The sequence below is a fragment of the Phaenicophaeus curvirostris genome, chromosome 2 (genome assembly GCF_032191515.1).
Source record: "Phaenicophaeus curvirostris isolate KB17595 chromosome 2, BPBGC_Pcur_1.0, whole genome shotgun sequence".
In the NCBI taxonomy this organism is placed as follows: Eukaryota; Metazoa; Chordata; class Aves; order Cuculiformes; family Cuculidae; genus Phaenicophaeus; species Phaenicophaeus curvirostris.
In genome coordinates this window covers 71,733,968-71,744,364 of record NC_091393.1, presented here as the reverse complement: position 1 = coordinate 71,744,364, position 10,397 = coordinate 71,733,968, and the positions used below count along the sequence as shown (strand labels likewise).

The 10,397-nt window shown below is 55.2% G+C and overlaps 1 protein-coding gene across 1 annotated transcript; it reads right to left on the bottom strand.

Moving 5' to 3' along the window:
- Positions 1 to 929: 929 nt before the first annotated feature.
- LRRC73 (leucine rich repeat containing 73) lies at positions 930 to 8,449 on the bottom strand. Its single transcript, XM_069852437.1, has 6 exons — positions 8,149 to 8,449; positions 6,582 to 6,742; positions 5,455 to 5,577; positions 3,829 to 3,929; positions 3,014 to 3,197; positions 930 to 1,393 (listed from the first exon to the last, which is right to left on the bottom strand). Exons 1-6 carry the CDS (start codon positions 8,418 to 8,420, stop codon positions 1,323 to 1,325), a joined length of 912 nt encoding a protein of 303 aa, XP_069708538.1. The 5' UTR covers positions 8,421 to 8,449; the 3' UTR covers positions 930 to 1,322.
- Between the last annotated feature and the right edge of the window lie 1,948 nt (positions 8,450 to 10,397).

The following is a 10,397-nucleotide window of genomic DNA, read 5'->3' as shown; positions in this document are numbered from 1 at the left end:
TTTCCTTGCCCCTGTAATTAATGATTTTATTCTATGTTCCCTTGAGGAGCAGCTGCTGCCACAATTTAATCTTCCAGCCTAATATGAACTTGAAACAGGATCTTGTGGTTCTGGGCCCCTCACCACAAGAAGGGTGTTGAGACTCTGGAGCGAGTCCAGAGAAGAACAACGAAGCTAGTGAAGGGTCTGGAGAACAGGCCTTATGAGGAATGGCTGAGAGAGCTGGGGTTGTTTAGCCTGGAGGAGGCTGAGGGGAGACCTCATTGCTCTCTACAACTGCCTGAAAGGAGATTGTGGAGAGGAGGGAGCTGGGCTTTTCTCCCAAGTGATGGGACAGGACAAGAGGGAATGGTCTCAAGCTCCGCCAGGGGAGGTTCAGGCTGGACATCAGGAAAAAATTTTTCACGGAAAGGGTCATTGGGCACTGGAACAGGCTGCCCAGGGATGTGGTTGAGTCACCTTCCCTGGAGGTGTTTAAGGGACGGGTGGATGAGGTGCTGAGGGACGTGGTTTAGTGATTGATGTGAATGGTTGGACTCGGTCCGGTGGGTCCTTTCCAACCTGGTGATTCTATGATTCTCTGATTCTATCTTTCTTGCCTAGCTCTGGCAAGGGGCATTTGGCCAAGCAGTGAAACCTGCAGTGCTGGTGGGGGCTGAAGCCTTCACCAGAGGGTGCGTGGCTGGTGCCAAATTCCCTGTACGTGAGTTGTTGCCCAGCCCTCTCCCTCCTGAGCGTAGGAGGCTATGACCAACTGACCTCTGGGGCTAGGCTAACATTGCAGAGAGCCTGCATCTCCAAGGACAGAGCAAGCCAAGCGGGCAGCGGGGCATCCTGAGCCTCGGCACAGCCTTTGCCTGCTGCTGGTGCCAGGCAGCTGCCACTACCCATTGGCATCAGCCCCAGAGCAACGGAGGCTCACGCCACCATGAGTGGTGCCACATCTGTGACCTTTATAATATAAACTCTCATCGTGACAGCAGTACAAGCAATAGAAAGAAGATCTCTTATACACATCTGAATAAATACAGCCTGCGCCCTGCGGGCACAGCTGGGCATAGGGAGGAGGCAGGGCAGCGTGAGCTACACATGCAGCGACTGGACAACCACAAGCAGCCGATGGGGCGCGTGACAACAGAGACACGTGTAGAGATTCACTCAGACCAGGCTCCAGTGCTCAAAGAACCGAGGGAGGCATCAACAGGACATGAAATGTGTGAGAAGACAGCTGAGGCAGCCCACGGGAGGCAAGAGGCTGGCGGACACACACTCCCCCAACAGGCACGGTGCTCTCCTCAGCAGAAGCAGGCAGGGTAGCCCAGCTACATTTCTGTTTCTGCTAAGAGGCTGTCACCGAGACCTGACGTCATCAGGACCATCTGGGAGCTGGAATCTGTGGCAAGAGAGGGAGAAAAAACATGAATCATTTTGGCTGCCAGAGAGCATGAGCTGTAGTCCAGATCCAGAGGTAAGGAATTAGAGCACTGCAGGGTGGGAAGCAAACTGCTGAGAGGATTGTGAGATTAAGTAGTAACTAGGTCTGCTCTGGCCATGCAGCAGAATAGAATTGATGTTTGGACAGGGGGAAGGCAGAGAGAGCAGCAACAGCTTAGGGTGGGAATGTGCATTTGTTATCTTGGCTATCAAGAGGAACATCAGCTCTGAACCCTCCCCACGTACCCTTACAGGTGATCTTGGTTGTGCTGACCTAGCGTGCCCTTGCCCAGCCCTGCCACAGATCTTTAAATTTGCTCTCACTGAGTGCCTTTTCAGCTACAGAGACGGTCTTCCAGGTGGGATGGGCTGGCAGGCTGCAAGCCAAGCAAACCCACACAGGGTGGTGGTGCCTTCCCAAAAGCCAGGAATGCAGTAGGCAAGCAGCCATTTTAAGGCAGTGGAAGCCTGGAAATCCTGAGTTTCTGTGCTGCATGAATGGAGGGTTTATGCAGCCCTCCCCTGCCTGCCTCAGGAAGGTGAGGGCAGCTTGCTGGCTATGCAATGGTACAGAGCTCCAGCCAGGAACGCTGCAAAGATCCCAGACTGAATGAATCAGCTGCAAGGAGGATGGGCATGAATAGCAAGTAAGAAACTAAGCAGGGTACCAGGTTTCCATCCAGAAGTCTTTTGAAACAGGAAAAAAAATAAATTGTTTTCTTTCCTAGCTGTGAGGGGAAAGATCTTCAGTGCCCGCATACTTCAGAGCCAGAGACCTACATATTCAAAAGTGCTAAAAGGGATATCTGGTTTGAGGATCATTTTCTGGAAATTGGATCCAAAACTTAGCCAGAGCTGTCAGTAAAGGATTTTTATGGCTCTAATAAATGAGGATCCAGGGAGTGGCTGTGCATGTTTGCTGCTTATCTGATAAAAGAATTGGGAGGGGGAATGGACAACTAAAGGTAAAAAAAAAACCCAAAACCCAAACAAACAATCCCCCAAACCGGCAGGATCATAAGGTAGGTGTGACAATAGACAATATTACATATACCAACACTACACAACAGGCTACTGCTGTCTACGTAATATACCATTTTTTCTGTTACAAGCCATGGCACAGGCACTGGCTAACCCATGACGCATTTGGGACAGAGAGAGGAATAGCTGATGCTGCGCGGATTGCAGGAGGTTCTGGAAGCAGTAAGGAATTACATGAGTTTTGGCTAGGATAGCTGGCAAAGCCCCCGAGATCATTAATGCTCCTGCCCTTGAGTTTTAAGACTTTGCACACAGATTTTATTCCTGCAGCATCAGGGAAAACGCCTCTGAGGTACCATTTCCACTCTTCGCAGCAGCCGCATTGTCCTTGGGGGCTGCCTTTCCAAATGCTGCTCAGCCCAATGCTATATTCAATGTGAAGGTTGTGCCTAGAGCTGTCTGGATTCCAGTTCACAGGGAGGAGGGATAGACCCCCATCCACCAACCCCACAAGAGACCAGTGGCACTGGAAAGACCACAGACACCCCTCTTCCTGCCTGTCAGCCCCTGCACACAGCCCAGGTCCCAGAGCTCTTACTGTTCTGGCAGATCCAAGGGTTCTTCTCCCTGGCTGTGACTTCATGAGCCTCTGTCTCCTCCTCTTCCTCACCCTCTGAGAGCAGGTCAGAGATCTGCTGCTGCAGCTCGGGACTAATGTTGTTCTCTGCCAGGATGAGTGTCCGTAGGGCTGTGGGGTAATTCTCTACCATGTCCAGCAAGGTCTGGGCAGAGAATGAGATGAACAGGCTGACAACCAGCACAAACAGCAGCTAGGCGGAGCAGTTAAGAGGTTCAAAGCCTTGTCTCCCTACAAACTCCTGCCCTTCTCTTCTTACCTCTCCTTCCCCTTGGCTTTGACCTCCCTTTGCCAGGCTTTCTGAAAGCCTGAGGACTTCCTATCTTTTTGCGGGAAGAGCTGAGTCTGGATTTCGTGGCTCTGTCTAAGGAGGAGGGGGCTCCTCTATGCCCTGTTGCTCCCATATATCCAAGCTAGTCCCCTCCTACCACTGGAAGCTGGGGCCCTGAGAGGAGAGCCTGTGCTACCACGCCTTGGCTCCTTCCTGTCCACAGAGCTTTAGCTCTGATCCTCAATTGCAAGTCCAACCGTTTACTTCTTCCAAGAAAACCAAACTACAAATAGATCCACGTGTTTCCCCCTGCTGTGGAGAACTGTGGCTTACGAGCTCCTCCTGTGGCTAAAGGAAATGGGCCAGGGGAAAGCAATGGCACCACTGGATGCAGGGAAGGACTTGGGGACAAGGATGGTACAGGTCCTAAGGCCTCTATAGACAAGTCCAAACCTATGCCCTTGAGATGCCAGTGATGCTGTGGAGTAGCTGTAGGCTCTCATACCAGGGCTGACTGGTTGGTAAGTCCTGTTCCTTCCAAGTCCAGAACTTCAAGGGTTCGGCTGGAAGCCACAGCAACGGCGAGCATCCCTGCTACCTGGTCACCTGTGGGAGAAGCAAACCGGAGCTGTCAGCAGTGCCTTCCTTCCCTCCTGTAATGTACCACATCCCTCATGGGCCTGGGGCTGTCATGGAAACATCCTCTCAGTGTTCCTGCCATCAGACAACCTCCAAATCTCAGTTACCTTGCGGAGGGTGGAAGTTGTTAATTGAGAAGAAACCAAGCACCCTCCTCTTCACCTGAAAGGAAGTTGTGAAGAGGAGGGAGCTGGCCTCTTCTCCCAAGTGACAGGGGACAGGACAAGAAGGAATGGCCTCAAGCTCCACCAGGGGAGGTTCAGGCTGGACATTAGGAAAAAATTTTTCACGGAAAGGGCCATTGGGCACTGGAACAGGCTGCCCAGGGAGGTGGGTGAGTCCCCTTCCCTGGAGGTGTTTAAGGGACGGGTGGACAAGGTGCTGAGGGACATGGTTTAGTGATTGATAGGAATGGTTGGAGTCGATGATCCGGTGGGTCTTTTCCAACCTGGTGATTCTACGATTCTGTAATTCAAGCAAAGGTGCACCATCTTGTGGTTTCAGGAGCAGTCACTGGGTATCAGGGGGAAGATGAAGGAACACAGTGAAATTGTTTTTATTCCCAAGGAACCATGTCTTCCCCAATCTCCTTCTTAGTCAAATACGTGAGGGCCTTTAACAGTCCTTGTAAGGCATCCCAGATGCAGAATAAGAACCTGAGTACCTCAGTCTAGGGGGAGGCTGGAGCCAGCCAGAGGACCCTGCACCAGCTGATGGAGCATCTTAGAGAGGGGGCAAACTTCTGGGGGTGGACACAAAAGGAACAGGAGCATTAAAGATTGATTCTGGTGAAGAGACACAACTCCAGCATGTTCTCCTGACGTTCCCTGGCAAATGCCAAGATCCTGTACAACTGTCACACCTCTTGGGAAAAACCCAGGCTGCTGTCAGGTTACACCGGGGTCTTTCCTGCTCAGGAGGAAGCACCAGGTCAGACAGACAGGGCTTGGGGGAGGCCCTGTTTCGAGATGGGGTGAGGAGGGGAGCGCCCCGCTGATGCTCGGGGAGGCATGGCCTGGTCTCCTCCTCACCACCTTGCAGCAGAGCTGGAGAGAGTTGGTTTCTATGGCAACGAGTGCCAGGCTCTCCTCCTCCTCCTCCCTGCTCTGCATGAAGATGAAGGGGGGAGTGTGGGGACATACGGCATCTGCCAAGCCAGCATCAGTGCCCAGGAACTGAGTAGACATGGAGGGTCAAATGTGACAACGAAGGCGGTGGAGAGGGCATGGCACAGCCTCCTTTCTGCACATCCCCACAGGGCACGTTGCCATCTCGCACAAGCAGAGCAGCGAGGCTGCCTTCCCTTACAGCCGAGGATGCCCGGCAGGGTGAACTCGCTACCAGGGAACAGAAGGGACCTGTGCAAGAAACTGCTCCATCCTGCCACTGTCCCAGAGCTCAGTCCCTGGCCACCCACCAGCACAAATTATGCAGACACTGAGAGGCAGCAGCGCAGCGTCCCCTGCTCCTCCTCCCTGCCCCTCCAGCTTACCTAGGGGGTTGTAGTCCAGGTTCAGCACGCGGAGCTGTGAGCTGTGAGCCACTGCAATAGCCAAGCGTCCCCAGCCTTTGCTTGTGACGCCTGGGTTGGCGCTCAATGTTAGCTCCTTGAGGCCTAGAGATGAGAGAGAAGCCAAACCAGAGCCTTAGGGTTACGAAAGCAGTCTCAGGGGAACTAGTTCAGCTGACCGGGAGAGCTTTGAGTCATGTCTCTGATGGGTTTGCTTTGCTCTGACAACCATCATCATATTTTCGTTGATCAGTGAAATATTTCACTGCCTTCGTTTGCCCATGCTGTGGCTGTCCCATTTCTCAGCTCTCCTAGTCTGTGTCCTGCTTACCCTAAATAGAAAACACAATGGAAACAAGTAAGAGGTGTGCACGGTGACTGAGCAGGAGAAGGAGAGGGCGCAAGGTCACAGGTTGGAGTCAGGATAGTAGGGACAGTAGGCTCTGAAGCCTGAACCTGGGAGGGGTGGCCAGAAGAGATAAGAGCATCAGTAGCACTGGGGACACAGGGAGAAGTTGTTAAGGAGAAGTGGAAAGCACTTTGACAGTCAGGAGAGAGGCGCGATGTTACCTTAGCACTTGCCAGCCCTCAGCTTAACTGGCCCACCGGCTTCTGACCACCAAAGATCATCCCCTGCAAAGATCTGAGTCTTGGTACTAAGGCTGTGACCATGTAACTACACTCACAGAGCGCACCCACAAACAGGGACAATTCCCAGGCCTGCACAATAACACGAAGTGCTGAGATGGGGGAACACCACATAGTTACCTACAGTTGCTATCAACATGCAAATGCAAAATAATAAACTCAAAGTCCAAGCTGTCCTCTCCTCCAATTCTAAATGCTCCATCAAACAGAAGCAACCTGTTGGTCCCTGAGCTCCAAACTGCCAGCAGCACAGATCAATACCAGAAGGCTCATGCCTGCCCAGGGGAACTGCTCTTCTCTTGCTGGGCTTTTCTGCTTCGCTTAAGTTGGGGAAAGAAATTCCTCAGCTCAGACAAACTACGGAGCCTGACTTCTCCATGGCTGAGGACTGACTCCTGCATGCATCTGCTTTGTGTGAAGATCCACTGGTCCTTGTGCAGCCCGCAGCCCCTGGTGCTTACCGGACTTGGCCCCATCCGGTGGCAGGAGTCCACAAATAAGGTTGATGCCTTCATCACCCAGCATGCAGTCTCCCAGATCCAGAGCCACCAGCGAAGGGTGGATGGAGAGAGCAGGGTTAAGGAGGGCCAAGCCTGCATCTGTCAGGGGACTCCCATGGAGGCTGTGCAGGTAAAAGGGAAAATTATTATGGAGCTTTCTTCCTGGGGGCTAGCTAACCCGATGGGGGAGGGAAAGCAGAAGTTTAGTCTAGACAAAAGGAGATTGAGGGGAGACCTGATCACTGTCTACAACTACCTGAAAGAAGCCTGTAGCTTCTCCTAAGTAATAAGCAATAAGATGAGAGGAAATGGCCTCAAGTTGCACCATGGGAGGTTTAGATTGGGTATTAGGAAATATTACTTCACTGAAAGCGTTGTCAGGCACTGGAACAGGCTGCCCAGGGAGGTGGTTGAGTGACCATCCCTGGAGGTGCAGACGAGGTGCTTAGGGATATGGTTTAGTAGTGAACAGGTACGGTTTGCCTCAATGATCTCAAGGGTCTCTTCTAAGCAAACAATTCTATGAAATTGAGGAGGATGACAAACCCTAACCCCAGGCGGGAAAAAAAGCACCGGGAAGTCTCTACTGTGAGGGTCTCCTCACTGCTACAGTAGCACTTTTTTCCTGGCTGGGACAAGGGTGTGCAGGGGATGGCAGGGGGGCAGGGGACGGGGTGGGGGGCAAGGGATACCAGCTGGGCAGGGGACAAGGGGGTGCTGGGGATGATAGTGAGGCAGGAGACAAGGGGGGACAGGGGATGCCAGCAGGGCAGGAGATGAGGAGGGGCAAAGGATGGCAGGGGTCAGGGGATGAGGAGGAGCAGGAGATGAGAGTGGGGCAGGGGACGAAGGGGTGCAGGGGATGATAGTGGGGCAGGGGATGCCAGCAGGGGATGAGAGGGAGCAAGGGATGCCAGTGGGGCAGGGGAGGAAGGGATGCAGGGGATGATAGTGGGGCAGGGGATGCCAGCGGGGCAGGGAATGAAGGGGCACAAGGGGATGCCAGTGGGGCAAGGGCAGCCCCAGCCACTGGGGCAACGAAGTTGGAGAGTCTGGGACTGAGAGCCAGGGCTGTGCCCGGCCGGTGGGGCAAAGGTGGCTCCCTCCCAGCCGTGTGAAGGCAGAGAGGGGGTTACCCCCCGCAGCCTCAAGGGCATTTTTCTTCTGATGAGACTTAAACTCAGGGGCTGCCCCAGAGCCGCAAGCCCCTCAAAGATCCATAGAATCATGGAACGGTTTGGATTGGAAGGGACCTTAAAGATCATGTAGTTCCAACCCCCCTGACACGAGCGGGGACGCGTTCCGCTAGGTCAGGCTGCCCGAGGCCCCATCCAACCTGGCCTAGAACACCTCCAGGGACGGGGCAGCCACAGCTTCCCTGGGCAACCCGTGCCAGCGCCTCACCGCTCTCACGGTGAAGAATTTCTTCCTAAGGTCTAGTCTAGATATTCCTCCTTTCCGATGTAAAGCTAAGAAGCACCCCCTGACCCGCGTCTCTCTTCCCCCCCCCCCCCCCCGCCGGACTCACAAGAGGGACTGGACGGAGCGGTTCGTCTTGAGGGCCTCGGCCAGCTGCTTGACGCGGTTGATGTTGGAGACGATGCCGAGGTTGAGGTTGAGCTGAGCGAGGGAGCGGGACTCGGCCACGCCGCGGCACACCTGCCCGAAGTCCCGCTCGGAGAGGCGGCAGCCGCGCAGCGACAGCAGCCGCACCGAGTTCTCCCGCAGGCTCTCGCAGATGTCTCGGATCTCCGCCCCGGACAGCGTCTCCCCGGAGATCTGGATGGATCCCGGCAGCATCTTTCCCGCCGGGGCGGGCGGCGGCTCCCCGGGATCGGCTCCGGGATCGGCACCGGGAGCGTCACCGCCGGGCGCCGCCGGCTCCGCGCCGCGGGGGCTCCGGCAGCGGGGGCAGCGCCGACACCTGCCGCCCCGCCCGGGGGAGGGACAGGGACGGCCCCGTCACGGCCCCTCGTCCCTCCCCGTCACCGCAGCCCTTCGTCCCAGCCCCTCATCCCAGCCCCGCATCCCATCTCATCATCCCAGCCCTTCATCCCAGCCCCTCATCCCATCTCATTATCCCAGCCCTTCATCCCAGCCCCTCATCCTATCTCATTATCCCAGCCCTTCATCCCAGCCCCTCATCCCATCTCATTATCCCAGCCCTTCATCCCAGCCCCTCATCCCAGCCCCTCATCCCATCTCATTATCCCAGCCCTTCATCCCAGCCCCTCATCCCAGCCCCTCATCCCAGCCCCTCATCCCATCTCATTATCCCAGCCCTTCATCCCAGCCCCTCATCCCAGCCCCTCATCCCAGCCCCTCATCCCATCTCATCATCCCAGCCCCTCATCCCATCTCATTATCCCAGCCCTTCATCCCAGCCCCTCATCCCATCTCATCATCCCAGCCCTTCATCCCAGCCCTTCATCCCATCTCATTATCCCAGCCCTTCATCCCAGCCCCTCATCTCATTATCCCAGCCCTTCATCCCAGCCCCTCATCCCAGCCCCTCATCCCATCTCATCATCCAAGTCCGTCATCCCAGCCCCTCATCCCATCTCATTATCCCAGCCCTTCATCCCAGCCCTTCATCCCAGCCCCTCATCCCATCTCATCATCCCAGCCCCTCATCCCATCTCATTATCCCAGCCCCTCATCCCAGCCCTTCATCCCAGCCCCTCATCCCATCTCATCATCCCAGCCCCTCATCCCATCTCATTATCCCAGCCCTTCATCCCAGCCCCTCATCCCATCTCATCATCCCAGCCCTCCATCCCAGCCCCTCATCCCATCTCATCATCCCAGCCCCTCATCCCATCTCATTATCCCAGCCCTTCATCCCAGCCCCTCATCCCATCTCATCATCCCAGCCCTTCATCCCAGCCCTTCATCCCATCTCATTACCCCAGCCCTTCATCCCAGCCCCTCATCTCATTATCCCAGCCCTTCATCCCAGCCCCTCATCCCAGCCCCTCATCCCATCTCATCATCCAAGTCCGTCATCCCAGCCCCTCATCTCATCTCATTATCACAGCCCTTCGTCCCAGCCCCTCATCCCACCCCATCATCCCAACCCCTCACCACAGCCCATCATTCCAGCCCCTCATCCCACCCCATCATCCCAGCCCCTTGTCCCATCCCCCCACCCCAGCCCTTCATCCCAGCCCATCATCCAAGGCCCTCATCCCAGCTCACCGCCATCCCAGGTCCTGGCAGCGCTCAAACCCCATGGGTAGCAGCGCAGGTGCCCGCTGGGTCCTGGCTGCTGCCCCCTGCGGGGCTGGGTTTGGGGGAGATGGGGTGGAAAGTGAGGGGATAAAATGAACATGGAGGGGGTTATGGAGCAATTTTCCTCCACCAGAACAGAGGAGCAGGGCCCTCGAGCCGAGGGCTGTGCGTTAGTTCCCAGCAGAGACAAGGAGAGCCAAGTAAGGAGCTGGACTCAGATGTCAGCTTTAAGAATGACTGCAGCGTCTAATTTACAGTGTAGCTGTATCCATGCCCTTTGATTAGTCCTCGGTGTCAAGGGAGGCAGAGGGTGGGAGAAGCCCCTGGAAAGGGCTCTCCCTGCTCCCATCTGGGGAAGGGACCAAAGCCATGGTGCTGCTTAGTCGGAGGAACAGCAGCCTCCCACCAGCTTCAGTCACGTTTGTGCTTAAACCTGATCCACCTCAAGCTTGGCCCCAGGACTTGTTACCCAAAGGGATAAGGAAAAAGTATTTTGCACCTCGTTTATTTACTACAAACATCATGATCCCAGAGACACAGAGAGTT

Bases quoted from the DNA above. Each gene is read 5' to 3' on its own strand.
- LRRC73 (XM_069852437.1), bottom strand. From the start codon at position 8,420: ATGCTGCCGGGATCCATCCAGATCTCCGGGGAGACGCTGTCCGGGGCG. The intron at 5,578-6,581 runs GTAAGCACCAGG...TCTCATCTCTAG, and splicing joins ACCGGATGGGGCCAAGTCCG to GCCTCAAGGAGCTAACATTG. The intron at 3,198-3,828 runs GTATGAGAGCCT...TTCTCTGCCCAG, and splicing joins TTACCAACCAGTCAGCCCTG to ACCTTGCTGGACATGGTAGA.